Source organism: Canis lupus, chromosome 13 (assembly GCF_048164855.1).
Source record: "Canis lupus baileyi chromosome 13, mCanLup2.hap1, whole genome shotgun sequence".
In the NCBI taxonomy this organism is placed as follows: Eukaryota; Metazoa; Chordata; class Mammalia; order Carnivora; family Canidae; genus Canis; species Canis lupus.
The window spans coordinates 19,803,368-19,819,767 of record NC_132850.1 but is presented as its reverse complement, the minus strand read 5'-3'; the positions used below and the strand labels follow the sequence as shown (position 1 = coordinate 19,819,767).

At 58.5% G+C, this 16,400-nt stretch overlaps 1 protein-coding gene across 6 annotated transcripts; it reads left to right on the top strand.

Moving 5' to 3' along the window:
- The first annotated feature begins 1,477 nt into the window (after nucleotides 1-1,477).
- SALL2 (spalt like transcription factor 2) lies at nucleotides 1,478-16,072 on the top strand. 6 transcript variants are annotated; one of them, XM_072772808.1, is made up of 4 exons: nucleotides 1,478-1,638; nucleotides 11,467-13,754; nucleotides 14,204-14,261; nucleotides 14,735-14,968. In XM_072772808.1, the coding sequence occupies exons 1-4, from the start codon at nucleotides 1,566-1,568 to the stop codon at nucleotides 14,824-14,826; spliced, it is 2,511 nt and encodes an 836-aa protein (XP_072628909.1). In that variant the 5' UTR covers nucleotides 1,478-1,565; the 3' UTR covers nucleotides 14,827-14,968. The 6 variants fall into 6 exon arrangements, with proteins under 6 accessions (XP_072628909.1, XP_072628908.1, XP_072628904.1 ...); XM_072772807.1 differs by lacking the exon at nucleotides 14,735-14,968 and having other exon boundaries at nucleotides 14,204-14,656; XM_072772809.1 differs by having other exon boundaries at nucleotides 1,479-1,638; nucleotides 11,467-14,260; nucleotides 14,902-16,072.
- The last annotated feature ends 328 nt before the right edge of the window (nucleotides 16,073-16,400 follow it).

Here is a 16,400-nt window from a genome sequence, read left to right as displayed (position 1 = left end):
GGACCTGGGTCCTGCAGGGACCCAAGGAGCTTCCACTTTGCACCGAGCGCTGTGAGTGGGCTTTGCCTTAACTCTCCCTGCCCAGAACCCCGGGAGGGAGAAGGGGGCCCACTTCCCTAGCTGCTGGGTCCCGGCTGTGGCTCCCCTGAGCCCGGAGGGTGGGAGGCCCCTCAGTCGGGGGCCCAGGGCTCCCATCAGGCGGGGGCTCCGGGACACTTGGCCGCCCTGCGGGCGCTGGGAGCCCCTGGGCATGGGGGAACGCGGCCAGAAGTCGGAGCAGTGCGTGAATGACCCTGCAGGCCGGGCTGGGGGCCCAGCGGCCATCTGGGGGCCGGGGCCTGTTGGAGGGCTGCATGTGACCCGCACAGGGGAACTCTTCCCACGGGTCCCCCACAGTGTCCTCAGCCCGGCGGGGACTTGCTGCCAGAGCCACCAGTGCCCCGGGGCGGCCTTGCACCAGAAAGTTCCGAGGGGGCTTTGCGAGAGTCTGAGGCCGGGAGGGCCTCCCAGGCCTCCAGCCGGAAGCATCCGCGAGGCTTCTCGGTCCTGCCCCGGGCCGCCCCCCTCTGCCCAGGGAGCCGCGCGGGCGTGGGGAGCGGGCAGCCCCCGGCTCCGGCTGTGTTCACGGAGGCTCCTTAGGCGCAGTCACTTTGGCTTCGCGCCAGCAGCCAGGTGACCCCGCGCGAGGGCCCAGGGGGCGAAGTTAGCAGCCTGCTGGGGGGGCACCTGCCGGGGGAGGGCACCTGCCAGGGGAGGGCACCTGCGGGAGGGGGGGACCTGCTGGGAGGGCACCTGCCAGGGGAGGGCACCTGCCGGGGGGGGGGGCACCTGCGGGGGCACCTGCGGGGGCGCCTGCGGGGGCTTCGGGGCCCGCCCCCGCCGCCGGCCGCGCATCCCCGCAGAGGTCACTTGGCCCCCGCGAGCCATCAGCTTCTCCGTCCAGAGGATCCCCACCGGCAGGAGCGAGCTCCGGGGTCGCGATGCGCAGCACGTCCTGGACGCGGAGGCATCCTCCGAGCGCCGGGCGCCGCGTCCGTGGGCGAGGTCTCCGTGTCCCGCCGGCCTCCCGCGTGCGCACCTCCCACGGCGCGGGCGTCTCGGCCTCCCGGGGGCGGCGGGGGGCTCCGGGCCAGCGCACGGCCCCTCGGCGGGGGGGGGACCCACGGCCCCGCGGGGGCGGGGGCGGGGGGGGGCGAGGCCCGGCCGGCGGGGAGGCCCGGCCCGCAGCGACGAGAGGGTTAAGTCCTCCCCTCCGCCGTACAAAAGAAAAGAGTGTGCGGAAAGATTAGGATTTTTGCTTTTACAATGGGAGCCGCAGAAGCGTAGGGAAGAAGCTGGAGAAAAAAAAGGGGGCGTCTCCCCTTTAAAGACTTGCGGAGGTTGAGAGAGAAAGGGAGAGCGCGAGTCGGGCGCGAGTGCGGCGAGCGCGGGCCGTCGGCCGTCGGTCCGCGGGCGGGAGGAGCGCTCGGCCCGGGACCAGCACCGGCACCGCGCGGGCGGCCGCGGCCCAGACAGGCGGGGCGGGCGGCCGCGGGCAGGACTCGGGGCCCCCCACGCCGCCCGGGATGTCGCGCCGAAAGCAGCGGAAGCCCCAACAGTTAATCTCGGACCGCGAAGGTCCCAGCGCGCCGGAGAGCGGTGGGTGCCTGGGGTGCGGGAGCCCCGGGGCCCAGCCCGCGCGGGTCAGGGCGGGGCGCGGGGGGCCCAGGGGCGCGGGGGGGCGGGGGTCAGGGCGGGGGCACGGGGGGCGCAGGTCAGGGCGAGGGCGCAGGGGGCGCGGGGGATCCAGGGGGAGCCGGGGGGGCGCGGGGGACCCATGCGGCACGGAGGACCCAGGGGGCACGGGGGACCCAGGGGACGCGGGGAGCCGCGGGTCCGGCCGGAGGGCGCGGGGACGCGGGTCAGGGCGGGAGCGCAGGGGGCACGGGGACGCGGGTGTCCGGCCGGGGGGGGGGGCGCGGGGGGCGCGGGCGGGCAGGTGTCAGACGCCGGGCGTCGGAAGGCGCGGACCTGTGCCGGGGAGAAGCCCCGCTTGGCTTTTCTCAGGGCTGATTCTGTGTGTTTTCCTTGTTTTTCTCCGGGTGAAATGAGTTTTCAAACTGGCTGCGCCTCCCCACCCAGGAGCGCTCTCCCCGGTCCCCCCGGGCTCGCCAGCCTTTGTGCGGTTGCTAAGTAACCTGCTCAGACCTGGAGGCCGGCTCTCCGGGGTGGGATTGCCCCCCTCTTCTTTCTGGAGAGTTGGGTTGCAGGAGAATGAATTGGATAAACGTGGAGGTTCCCCTGAGGGAGAAGAGAAAAAACTTTCTCATTGTTGGGCTCCGCTGGGAAGGGACGGAGCTCCCAGAGGGACAGAGCTAATGTCGGTCAGAGGCCGCCGGTTGGGGTGTGGGTCCGGGTCACCTAGGGTAGAGACTCGGGAGCCGGGCTGGATGAAGGGTTTAGGTTTGTGCTTCAAGGGAAGCCAAGCTAAAAAAAAAAAAAAAAAAAAAAAAAAAAAAGTAGGAGTTAACATACTTGCATCTGTTTTCAAAGTATTCAAAGTAACAGATTTCCCGGAGTCCCTGGCTGGCTCAGTCTGAAGAGCATGCAACTCTTGCTCTTGAGGTCATGGGTTCGAGTCCCACGTTGGGTGTAGACATTACAAAAAGACAATTAAACTTCAAATAAATTAACAGATTTTCTTTATAGGGGGAAAGTTTGATGTATTCTTCTAACAGTCCAGTAAGAGGCAGGTAGTGGAGCAACTAGGGTGTGGAAAAGTGACATTGCCCAAAGTCTCAGGAACAGAGGCATTGTCTGACCCAAACCTACGTGTCCTGATGCTCAGGACTGGTGGTGCTCACTCTACTATATTGGGAGTTTCCGACCTTGCTTGATTGTGGATCTGGGCCAGAGTCTGGTGTCTGTGACTTTGCGAGTGTGCAGGTAATTCTTAGGATCGGACTCTCTACCCTTATGCTGTGAAAGTCTGGAAGCGCTGCCTCAGGGATGGACTATTTAGCAGTCAATTTACTGGACGGCGCGGTGCAGAACTAAGAACAAAGGTTCTGAAGCCAGACTTTCAGGACTCCAACCCCGGCTCCAGCACTTGGTTAGCTGCGCGGCCTTGGTTTCCTTGGCCTCCGCACCTGTTTCCTCATCTGCAAAACACTAGCTACCTCACTGGGTTATCATGAAAATCGGAATGAGTTAATACGTGGAAAGCACTTGGAAACTTGGAAAAATAAATAGCACAAGTAAGTGCTCAGTATAGGTGATATAGTTGTCCCTGGCAGAAATAAGTACCTAATACTGCGTGACTATTATTCTTATATGTGAGGACAGTGGCACTTCCTGCAAGGGCTGAAATATGACCAAAGTTCAGGAACCTCTTGGCGAACTTTAGTATTTCTCCAGGAGATCCGTGCCGTGGAAAGCTCTAAGATAATGTATTTCTAGGGACTAAAACTAAGTTATGGATTACATTTACCTCTCCACCTGTTGTTAAAAAAAAAAAAAAAAAAATCAGTGCTTCATTTGCTATGGAACAGCCTTAACAGATATACTGTGTTTTGGTTAGAACACATTCTCCTCAAGTCACTGCCTTGCTGGGATCCCACTGTGCTCATATTTAGAGGTTCGTGGTGGTGGCATCCTTCCCTCCTGGGACACATTCGCCCTCCTTAATGCTGCTGCAGGCCGGATGTTTCTTCCTCCGGCTCTACAGGAGACTTCCCTTAGAGCCTCAGAGTTGCCTGGCAGTCCTGCTCCCCTGCTGGCTGGATTGTGGAACAATGCCCCCCCTCGCCTCCCTGCCCCCCAAAAGACAATCTCTCCTCTCCCCACACCTCCCGAGTCTGCTCACCTGCTCCCATACCACTGTTGATGAAGAACCTGTGAGGGAGTCACAACTGCCCTGAGTGGATTCGTAGGCCCCTTGAGCTATAGCTCCTTCTTGGGGCCTTGAATGCTCCAGGGCATGGGGATGCTGCTACCAAGTCATCCCCACAGAAACAGTGCAGGCTCCAATCCAATGGCAGCCACAAATTTCAGCTGGGACTTTGCCTTTGAGGCATAAAAGTCAGAAAAATAAATGTAAGGAGCAAGAAGGCAGTAGTAACCTCTTAAGGCCTCCCTTCAAGCTGGAGGGTTTTCTTTTTTTCTTTTTTTTTCTTTTTTAAGATTTTATTTATGTATTCATGAGAGACACTGAGAGAGAGAGAGGCAAAAACACAGGCAGAGGGAGAAGCGGACTCCATGCAGGGAGCCGGATGCGGGACTTGATCCTGGGTCTCCAGGATTAAGCCCTGGGCTGAAGGCCGACGCTAAACCGCTGAGCCACCAGGGCTGCCCCTCTGAAGGGTTTTCTGATCAGAGTTCTTCGAGTGAATGATCCTGGGTTACTTGCATGAACTGGAGTGTCACTGGGTCACACCTGGAAGATGAGGTGGCTGTATTCGATCAAATCGAAAATTCCTTCCTGCTCTCACAAGATAGATTTCCTATTCTCTCCTTTTTTTAAAATTTTATTTATTCATAGGAGAGGCAGAGAGAGGCAGAGACACAGGCAGAGGGAGAAGCAGGTTCCATGCCTGATGCGGGACTCCATTCCTGGACCCCAGGGTCACACTCTGAGCCAAAGTCAGACACTCAACCCCTGAGCCACCCAGGTGTCCCTTTGCTTTTCTCTTGGTAGAGTTCCTAGGTGCTTCTGTGATCTCCAGACTCCTGACTTTTCCAGAAGACATTTTCTTGTTCTCCATGGGTCCAAATTAGGCAGGGGGACTGTATGTCCATCCTCTGGTGTCCCTGTGAAACCATGGGCATCCTTATGAACATCAGCAGCCGTGTATTTAGCAGGCCAGGGTGCCACCAAGGTTTTCAGGAGTCTTTGCTTTCTTTTAAGCAATGTTTACTATATGTGACAAGCAAATGCTGAGCCTTTGTTGCACATTGTAAAAGCCTCATCTCTGCAGTGACCTAAGACGTCACCAAGAAACAGTCTGAAAAACCTGTTTTCTAGCCCTTTGTTCAGCTTCCCTGACCAGAACACCAAAAACCTAACAGAATAGTGATGAGAAGGAGATAGTCTATTTACTTAAAAACTCTGGAGAGAGAAAAAAAATTTCTATCTCCCCTACAGAGTCTAGAAATCTGGATTAGAGAACATAAGGGATGTGAACAGGGAAAATGTAAACTAGTACATCTGGGAAATAAAGGAAATGATCAGAAACCCAGATATTTAGTGAGAAGGAGAAACCAGGACAACAGCCAAACAGATCTAGAGGGAGAAATGGAAGTTGGCAGACATCAAGAGCAGCAAAAGGAGAAGGAAGGCAAAAAAGAGTTTTAAGGGCTCTGTTCTCTTTATATAGAAGGAGAGAACATAATCCCTCAGGGTATCGAGCCCAAGCCTTGCAGCCCTAGGTACCCCTGGATGAAAAAGAAAATATCTCTGGGTAGATAGAAAGTAACTCGGGTGGGGTGCAGTATCCAGCACTGCATCAGGAAGCAGAAAGCTTGATTTTTAACCCAGCTTGTACCTTGAAGCTATGTGACCTTGAGTGAGCCCATTCTTCTCCCAAGCCTTCATTGTTGGCCTTTATTTTTTATTTTTCATGATTTTATCTATTTATTTGAGAGACACAGAGAGAGCGAGCTTGAATACGCATGAGTCAGGGGAGAGGCAGAGGGAGAAAGAGAAGCAGGCTCCTTGCCGAACGGGGAGCCCATGTGGGGCTCCATCCCAGGAGCCTGAGATCATGACCTGAGCCAAAGTCAGACACTCAACCGACTGAGCCACCCAGGTGCCCCAGCTTTTGGCTTTTAAATAATAGCCCTCCTCGCTAATTTGGGGGAAGCATTTACTATGCTAGGCCTGTATATGTTTCCTCTTATTTATTCCTCCCAACTCTGCTATTATTACCTCCATCAAAATTTTTTTTGAGTGTGTGGTAAAATGTACATAACGAAATTTACCATTTTAAGCATCTTTAAGCATATAACTCAGTGACATGAAGTATATTCAGTGTTATGCAACCATTACCACCATCCATCTCCAGAATTCTCTCATCCTGTGAAACTGAAACCCATGCCCATTACACAGCAACACCGCGTACCCTTGTCTCTGCAGCCCCCAGCAGTCACCATTCTGTCTTCTGTCACTATGAATTCCCCAACTCTAGGGACCTCATATAAAGGAATCATACATGATTTGCCCTTTTGTGTCTGGCTTGTTTCACTTAGCATGTTTTCAAGGCTCCTCCGTGTGGTAACATATATAAGAATTTCATTCTTGGGGCAGCCCGGGTGGCTCAGCGGTTTAGCGCTGCCTTCAGGCCAGGGTGTGATCCTGGAGAACCGGGATCGAGTCCCATGTTGGGCTCCCTGCATGGAGCCTGTTTCTCCGTCTGCCCCTCTCTCTCTCTCTCTCTCTAAAAAAAAAAAAAAAAAAAAAAGAAAAAATAATTTCATAATTTCATTCTCTTTTGAAGCTATGCCCCTATTTTATTTTTTATTTTTTTAAAGTTTTTAAAATTTATTTATTCATGAGACACACACAGAGAAAGAGGCAGAGACCCAGGCAGAGGGAGAAGCAGGTTTCCTGCAGGGAGCCCCATGTGGGACTCCATTCCAGGACCCCGGGGTCATGCCCTGGGCCAAAGGCAGACGCTCGACCACCTTTGATGTCAGAAAAATGTCTCTTAAAAAACCCTTTTGGTGTTTGATCGAAGATATTCCTGTTCTGGAAACAAATGTATTTTTCTCTCTTAGCACCCCCTGTACACATGCACCTGCCTGTTTGCCTGCGATGTTGCATAGGCCATGGGTGTGTCACTAGGTGTGGGTGGCAAAGGAGTCTGTATGTCTTTAGGAGGAGCAACGAAGAAAAGAGACATTCTCCCCTAGAACTAGTCTGTAGCAACAGTAGCAGAGATTACGGAATCGATAATTATGGCAACCATTAGTGTTGGGCCAACTCTAACAGTAAGTTTAGGCAGGTGCTTACTTAGTGTGCTTTGTTTCTTTAATGGCTGGACAATGCTCAAGCTCTGAGTAGAACAAAGCCTTTATCTTAAAATTAGAAATATGGCTCAAGATGTATGTACATATCCATGGGGCACCTGGGTGGCTCAGCAGTTGAGCATCTGCCTTTGGCTCAGGGCGTGACCCCAGGGTCCCTGGATCGAGTCCTCTGAGGAGCCTGCTTCTCCCTCTGCCTGTGTCTCCGCCTCTCTCTGTATGTCTCTCATGAACAATTAAATAAAATCTTTTTTTTAAAAATGCACGTACCCTGGGGAAGGCAATATAGTCGCTTAAATTAACAGTCAGGTCTAAGTCATATCATAGTCTGGCCAACCATCTCTCTTTTCCTGTCCTGCCTTCCGCTCCCTTGCAATGTATTCAATAAACTATCTCCTAAGAGATATTTCTGGGGTACCTGGGTGGCTCAGTCAGTTAAGCGTTTGCCTTCTGCTGGATCATGATCCTAGAGACCCGGGATCAAGCCCTGCATTCGGCTCGAGCTCAGCAGGGGAGTCTGCTTCTCCTTCTCCCTCTGCCCCCTACTTGTGAGTGCTCTTTCTCGCTCACTTCCTCTCTCAAATAACTAAATAAAATCTTAAAGTGATCCCTGGGTGGCGCAGCAGTTTGGCGCCTGCCTTTGGCCCAGGGCACGATCCTGGAGACCTGGGATCGAATCCCACATCAGGCTCCTGGTGCATGGAGCCTGCTTCTCCCTCTGCCTATGTCTCTGCCTCTCTCTCTCTCTCTGTGACTATCATTAAAAAAAAAATCTTAAAAAAAAAAAAGAAAATTCCATACATGGAAGCTGGATATGAGAGAGCTGACCTATGGCCGTGGGCAGTGGAGAGAGGGAGCTGACAGGAAGATCTGGCATTGAGCAGCTGGTTTTGCCACCGTCCTAGTTTTGGCCAGGTTGAGGGCAGGTAGGATTTGCAAGTAGCAGGGTGGAAGGTTTGCTGGGAAGAGCAGGTGGCTGAAAGGTACTGTGGGTCTCATCCTGGGCCGGATATTGGGATCACCTAAGGAATTTTATAAGCATGATACCTGGATGCCCCCCTCAGGGATTCTAACATCATTGATCTGGGGCATGGTCGGGGACTTTTAAAAGCTCTGCCAGTAAATTTAATGGGTAGCCGGGTTTGAGAAGCGCTTGTTCAACTCTACCCTACCCGCTGTGCGCTCTTCAGCTATTTTTCCCTTTGTTCTCCCTAGTGATTCTCTCCCAAGCCTAGAGCAGCAGTTTAGAGAGCTACCTGGTTTCCTTTTTCCTTGTCATGTCAGCTCTTTATAAATATTTTTTTAAAGATTTTATTTATTTTTTCCTTAGAGGCAGAGGCAGAAGCAGGCTGCCCACCGAGCAGGGAGCCCGATGCGGGACTGGATCCCAGGCTCTTAGGATCATGACCTGAGCCAAAGGCAGACGCCTAGCCTACTGAGCCACCCAGGCGCCGGGCTCTTTATAAACCCACACAAGCATGTGAAGGTCCTAGTCCCCACATCCATCCCAGACTTTGTGTGTGACTCGGGAGAGCTTACCTCGCTTTATCTGCTATCTAGGGACACCATTCCCAGCTTAGTTTATTCCTGTGTTTATGACTTCACTTGTGTCTGCCTAAGAATCCTGCCCCCCTTTTCAGGATGGGCAGTGAGTGCAAAGTGCTGAGAAAGAGAGGGTTCCTCTTACAGGTGGCTGTTGATCCGGCACCTTTCAGCAGGAACTAAATTTACCTTAAAGAAGAGCACAGATCGAATTACACAGCAGAAAGCAAGTTTCATTAGAGAGCAAGAAAGGGGACAGTGTTTCCCAGGAGAAGATGAAAAGAAAAGGATTTCTTTTCTTGTCGGAAGACTTGACAAAACAGCAACTTGATATCAAATGTTCAATGCTAATTAACAAATGCTGGGTAGAGAGCCTCCATCTGATTCCCTCTCCCTTACTGAAGCCAGAGAGCAAATGGCAGGTAGGAGCTACACAGGGCCCTTTCTCCAGCCATAGAGAAGCCCTACAGTGTTGATGTGCTTGAGAAAGCCCTGGACAGGAGTCAAAATTCCGAATGTGCGCTTCACTGAGATACGGTGTGAATTTGGAAAAGTCACTTCACCTCTCCAAGCTTCAATTTCCACATGTGTGAAAATAAACAGCACTGCAGTAACCCGTGACTCTCCATAAACGAAATGCACTCCCCTCTCCGTCCCTGTAAGGGTCAGACCTGAGAGCACAGAGCTCACCTGTTTGAGAGCCATCATTCATACCGTGAAGATCCTTGCGATTATCTGAGGTTTCCAACCCTAATTCCATAAAAGGTTTTCATTTCTTTAAAGATGGAGAAATTCGCATGGAACCATGAAGTGGGTGCTGCCAACATTAGGTTGTTGCATCTCCATCCAAAAAAAGGCTCCTTACTGTTGGCAAATGGCAATGATACCCTCAGAAATTAGTAAGGCCAACAAGCAGCATGAAAAACTGGTCTGATTTTAGTATACTTGTATTTCAGGTTACTTGGGCCGTTTTGCCATTGACAGTGTAAATTCTCTCACCCATAATATGTTCATATTCACGTGACTTGTCAAGACTTTTTCAAGTTTTTGTCACCACAATATTCGTCTGAGAAAGATAACGCAGCTGCAACACTGCTACTTTGCAAAAACGGAAATGGTTGCATCACTGACCCCTGGACCTCCGTTTACCAGCCAGGCCAGGATAGGGTTAGCACAAGGTAGGTTTGCTGAGGCTCAGGCAGTCCACAAAACTAAGTGACTTGGGATCGCTTCCTGCAAGTGAGATAAACTCCTGCAGGAAATGGAAAACCCTATGAAGACACATTTCAAGGTAGAAAGGGAATGCAGAGTCTCTGGTCTAGGAGACCCCTCACTCCTACTGCCCTCTCTGCAGGGGAGCCGCGGCTCAGGCCTTTCCAAGCCTTCCAAGCAGACCCGAGGCCAGCCGGTAGCTCCCCCTGCATTTTCCCCATTGTTTCAGGAATTCCCCTCCCCCCAGGTTAGAGCTAGGTGGGCCTCCGTAGGCCCCTGCAGGCCGGCGTCTTCCCAACCGCTAGAGCCCGCGGTAGGGACAGCGTGCGGCGGGTGGCCGCGGAGGGGCGGTGGAGGAGGCGGGCGGGCGGGCAGGGAAGGGAGGAGCCGGCTCCCCGAGTGGGCACGCAGCCCATAAATCAGGTGTGGGCGAGGGGGGGGTGCCGGGGGGTAACTTGCGTCCGGCTCTTCTGGGGCAGCAGGGGCGGGGATAGGGGGGCTCCGCGTTCCGCAGAGAGGGGCCCTGGAAGGACCTCCTCGGAAATTCCTCCTTGCAGCTCCCCACTCTGGGAAGCGTCCTTCGTGGAGAGGGATGCGGGGGAGGGTGGGGATGAAGGTGGCGAGGCCTGGACAGAAGTCGGGGTGCTTGGGGGTGCGCGCTGCGCTAAGCGATGGAGGGGCCGTGCTGCCCGGCCCGCGAGGGCCCTCAGACCCCCCTCTCTGGGTCCACGTTTCCCAGGCTCAGCGGATCCTTTATCCGGAGGGAACTAAGAAGCCCGGCGCTCTGCTCCACCGAGCAGCGCCGTGTGCCCCCCCTGTGCCCCCCCTGAGCCGGAGGGGGCGGGGGCAGGTCTGGGCAGAGGCCTCTGGGGGAGGGGCCCGCGGGGGGGCGGACCCCCACCACGCCCCTGGCAGGCACCTGTCACGGAGCCCCCGGGAAGCCGCAGGCTCGCGGCCGCGGCCCCGCGCCCTCCCCGCGCTCGCGCTCGCGCTGCCCCGGCAGCTCCGCCCCCCTCTCCCCTCCGCGGCGCCCTCGCTCCGGCTCCGCCCCTCGGCGCTCCCCTCCCCCTCCCTCCCCTGCGCTCCCCTCCCCTCCTCCGCGCTCCCCGCCCCGCCGCCGCCGCCGCTGCCGCCGCTCTCCGTCTCCGCAGTCTGGGCCCCGGGTGCGGAGGCTGCCGCAGCCCCGGCGGCCAGTGCCGCCTCCCGCAACCCCGATACCCATTGTCTCCCCCTCCACCCGGCCCCCACCCCCCCCCCCGCAGCCATGGCGCACGAAACCGGGAGGAGCTCTCGCCTCGGGGGGCCCTGCGGGGAGCCGGCGGAGCCCGGAGGTGCGGTAGGGCCCTGCCCGGGGGGGGGGGGGGCGGAGGGCGCGCGCGGGGGGGGGCTTTCGCGGCGGGGAGGGGGAATGCTGGATTCTGTGTCCAGACCCCCGTCCGCGCGCCCGCGGTGCCCGGGTTGGGGGCGGGGGCTGGGGCGGCCGGGGCGGCAGGAGCCAGGCAGGAGCCAGGCAGGAGCCAGGCAGGAGCCGCAGCGCGCCCGCCCCTCCCCCACCCGCCCCACGCCGTGCTGTTCCGCGTGCACCCGGTGGAGCGCGAGCCGGCGTCCCGTGCGGCCTGATGGCGAGCCCCCCCCCGGGCCCGGGGCCAGTCGGAACCCCCGCACGCCCGCCGCGCCCGCGCCACCCACGCTCTCTTGTCTCCCCCCCAGGCGACGCCAGCGAGGACGACCACCCCCAGGTCTGCGCCAAGTGCTGCGCGCAGTTCACCGACCCAGCCGAATTCCTCGCGCACCAGAATGCGTGTTCTACCGAGCCCCCTGTCATGGTGATAATCGGGGGCCAGGAGAACCCCAGCAGCTCCGCGACGTCTTCCGAGCCCCGGGCGGAGGGTCGGAGGAGCCCCCAGGTCATGGAGGCCGAGCACAGCACCCCGCCGGCCCCCGGGGGCGCCGCGCCCGCGGACCCCAGCTGGGCCCCGGAGCGGAGAGTGGAGGAGCCCGCGGGCCACTTCCTGGTCGCCGCCACCGGCACGGGCGCGGGGGGCGGCGGGGGCCTGATCTTGGCCAGTCCCAAGCTGGGAGCGACCCCGCTGCCTCCCGAATCCGCCCCCGCGCCGCCCCCGCCGCCCCCGCCGCCGCCGCCGCCCCCGGGGGTGGGCAGCGGCCACCTGAACATCCCGCTGATCCTGGAGGAGCTGCGGGTGCTGCAGCAGCGCCAGATCCACCAGATGCAGATGACGGAGCAGATCTGCCGCCAGGTGCTGCTACTCGGCTCCCTGGGCCAGGCCGCGGGCACGCCCGCCAGCCCTTCCGAGCTGCCCGGGACGGGGCCCGCCGCCTCCGCGAAGCCCCTGCTGCCCCTCTTCAGCCCCATCAAGCCTGTGCAAAGCGGCAAGACGCTGGCGCCGTCCTCCTCGTCGTCGTCGTCGTCGTCCTCAGGGGCCGAAGCGCCCAAGCAGGCGTTCTTCCATCTGTACCACCCGCTGGGGGCGCAGCCCGCTTTCCCCACCGGGGGCGCCGGGCGGAGCCACAAGCCGGCCGCCGCCGCCTCCGCAGCCCTGTCCGGCAGCGCGGAGCCGCTGATGGCCTCGCCGCACCTGGCGTTCCCGGGCGCCACGGGGCTGCTGGCGGCGCAGTGCCTGGGCGCGGCTCGGGGCCTCGAGGCCGCCGCCTCCCCGGGGCTGCTGAAGCCAAAGAACGGAAGCGGTGAGCTGGGCTACGGGGAAGTGATGGGCCCCCTGGAGAAGCCCGGCGGCCGGCACAAATGCCGCTTCTGTGCTAAAGTGTTCGGTAGTGACAGTGCACTGCAGATCCATCTGCGTTCCCACACAGGTGAGCGGCCCTATAAGTGTAATGTCTGTGGCAACCGCTTTACCACGCGCGGCAACCTCAAGGTGCACTTCCACCGACATCGCGAGAAGTACCCGCACGTGCAGATGAATCCGCATCCGGTGCCCGAGCACCTGGACTACGTCCTGACCAGCAGCGGCCTGCCCTACGGTATGTCGGTGCCGCCGGAGAAGGCCGAGGAGGAGGTGGCCGCGGCGGCCGGCGGCGGGGAGCGCAAGCCCCTGGCGGCCTCCAGCGCGGCGCTCAGCGCCACCGAGAGCCTCACGCTGCTGTCCACCGGGGCGGGCGCAGCCGCCACCCCCGCGCTCCCTGCCTTCAACAAGTTCGTGCTCATGAAGGCCGTCGAGCCGAAGAGCAAGGCCGACGAAAACACGCCCCCCGGCGCCGAGGGCTCAGGCACGGCCGGGGTGGCGGAGGGGGGCCCGGCGGCCCGCCTGCAGCTGAGCAAGCTGGTGACCTCGCTGCCCAGCTGGGCGCTGCTGACCAGCCACTTCAAGTCCGCAGGCGGCTTTCCCTTCCCCTACGTGCTGGAGCCTCTAGGGGCCTCGCCGTCTGAGACGTCCAAGCTGCAGCAGCTGGTGGAGAAGATCGACCGGCAGGGGGCCGGCGCCCCGTCGTCCGCGACCTCTGGGGCGCCCCCCGCCTCGGGGCCCACGGCCTCGGCCGCCGCCTCGGGCCCCAACCAGTGCGTCATCTGCCTGCGGGTGCTGAGCTGCCCGCGCGCACTGCGCCTGCACTACGGGCAGCACGGGGGCGAGCGGCCCTTCAAGTGCAAGGTGTGCGGCCGGGCCTTCTCCACGCGGGGCAACCTGCGCGCGCACTTCGTGGGCCACAAGGCCAGCCCGGCCGCCCGCGCCCAGAACTCCTGCCCCATCTGCCAGAAGAAGTTCACCAACGCCGTGAGCCTGCAGCAGCACGTCCGCATGCACCTGGGGGGCCAGATCCCCAACGGGGCCGCCGCCCCGGACCAGGGCGCCGAGCTCCCCGCCGTTCCCGGGCCCGGCCCGCAGCCGCCGTCCCAGCAGCCGTCCCCCGAGGAGGAGCTGTCGGAGGACGAGGACGACGACGAGGACGACGACGAGGACGGGACTGACGAAGACTCCCTGGCGGGGAGAGGCTCGGAGAGCGGCGGCGAGAAGGCCATCTCGGTGCGCGGGGACTCGGAGGAGGCCTCCGGGGCCGAGGAGGACGTGGGGGCCGCGGCGGCGGTGGCGGGGCAGGCCGGGCAGGCCGGGCCGCGGCCGGAGGGCGACGAGCAGGGGGCGCAGCAGCCTTGCCTGGCCGCCCCGCCGCCGCCCGAGCGCCCCGAGGAGACGCAGCCCCCGGAGCAGGGAGGCGCGGCCGCGGCCCTGGGCGCGCAGGAGCAGGAGCGGGGCGAGGCGGAGGCGGAGGCAGCGGCGGCCCGGGAGGGGCCCCGGGAGGGGGAAGGCGGCGGCGGCGACCCTGGGGAGGAGCTGGGCGCCCCGGAGGCGCGGAGGAAGGAGGCGGGCGATGGCAGTGGCCGGAAGGCATGCGAGCTGTGCGCGCAGACCTCCCTGGAGGAGCCGCAGAAGGCCCACCCCGGGGAAGGGCCGCTCTTCACTTGTGTTTTCTGCAGGCAGAGCTTTCTCGAGCGGGCCATCCTCAAGAAGCACATGCTGCTGGCTCACCACCAGGTACAACCCTTTGCCCCCCACGGCCCTCAGAATATTGCTGCTCTTTCCCTGGTCCCAGGCTGCTCACCTTCCATCACTTCCCCGGGGCTCTCCCCCTTTCCCCGAAAAGATGACCCCACGATCCCGTGAGCCTGCTTTTCCGCACCTGCTGCCCCTGGATGCAGGGAGCAGAAGCCGAGAGCTCTGTAGGAGGACCTCCGAGACGGATGCGCCCCCCCCCCCCCCCCGTTTGTCTTTTTCTCTGAGTCCTTCCGTGATACATCCCTAGTGACTCTTCTCTAGTCCCCGAGCTTGGAAATAGTTGTGCTCTCGGGGGATGGCCGCCTTGTGAACTTTTCTTCCCTCTTCACTCGTTGTACCTGAGGAAAATAGACTCTCTACAGCTTTCAGCTTACCAAGGGGAACCCCCCTCCACCTTCCCTGGGGTGACCCTCCTCCCCTCTCCTTTCTTCCTCTCCCTTTCCCTTTGGCAGGTGCACCTGAGCACCCACATTTGGAATTGCAGCCCAGCCCGAAGGGGCCGGCAGCTGTCTCTGGAGGGCCCAGTGCCACTCCTCTCTGGTGACCAGGTCAACCTGCAGGACTTCCTGTCCCAGGACGTTCCTGCCCAACTGGTGAGGGTAGGTCCCCTGTCTTTCTGGAACCAGTACACAGCTTTCCTGTCAAGTGACCTGCCCACCAAGCCCCGGAGTTCCAGCTCCACCTCCACTACCACTTTAGGCCTGGCACCACCCGTGCTCTTTGGCCCGGGAACTGTGGCTGGGAACGTGCCTCCAGCAATGGCATCCAGAGAGGCCAAGGAGAAGAGAGCCCCCTTCTTCCTATTTCGGTCTCCTGCATCCAAGGCAGTGCCTGGGAAGCCCATCATAGAAGAGAAGTAGCAGACTGTACACTTCCTCCTTTTCCCTGCTCCAAAAGGTGCCAGCAATGAAGACGCGACAGTATCTGCATCTGGTGTTTCGGCCCTAAGGGAGAGGGAGAAGTGAGGGGCATATGGGAGAGTCTTCCCAGTAAACTCTCGTTCAGGCCAAGGTGTTGGCTGGTTAATACGCCAAGACACCTCCAGCTTCTCCTATCCCTTCATCATGGCCTCTCAAAGTTAGGAAACAAGCAGGTGTCTTGCCAACAGATCTCCCCCGGGGTATTTAGGGAAATGTGAAGTTCATACCTTTAAGAAGCATTATTGGTGAGGGTCGTTGAAGGAGTAGTCATGGAGAGCTGAAGAGTGTTGCTAAAGCAGAGGGCTTGCTGGGAACCTATGAGACTAAGAAAGGGGCATGATGTGAGGGAGGGGATCTCGAATTCTTGACTGGACGAGTCTCATGAATGTTCTTTTGGACTATTAGTGACTTAGTGTGCAACAGTGCGCCACAGGTCATAGGGAATTTCCTAGCACTAGTGTGCTTCTAGTTTTAGATAACTCCCTCCTTTAATTCCCTGGCCCCTTGGATTTTCCTCGTCTTCCTTTCTCAAGGCCTATTTCCTCCCCATTTTGCCTGTCTATGGACCGGGGCTTACGTCTTTGCCACTGTCTGGTTCTTAGAATCCCAGACTTTGGGAGATGAGCTCTAGGTGGTGTTCTCCCTGCCTCTCCGTCTTGTAATGAGATGTAGTATTTACTCTTAACATAGGATCATTTGGAACAGGAGTTCTGAGGGGGAGAGAGCGAGAATTCTGCTACTGACTGACTTGAATGATGGTTTCTCCTCCAAAGGTATAGGCTCCAGAGCTTCCTAACATAGTAAAATGTGAAGAGCAGACAAGGGAGATAGTAGTGTCTTTCCATGTTCATTAAAAGTGTTTTAACCAAATATTTGTGTGTTTTTCCTTATTTCATGACTAACTAGCCAGCTGGGGTGTGATATGGGCCTCCCCTAACATTGAGATTCCCTTCCCACCTACATCTCCTGCCAAAGCTGAACATATGGTGTTGAAATATTTATTCAACCTTGTCCTAAAACAAACTCCAGTGAATGTGAGTTCCCCTTGAAAATGGAGTTTATGTTCTCAAAAAGTAAAGGATTTGTCCGTTGTGTGCAGTCGTTGTCTGGATTTTTTTCTATCCCTAGAACTTTCCACCACCAGGCTTTTGTGGGTTGCTTTTTGCTTTGTTTGGAGGTTGGAACCTGTTTCCCTATT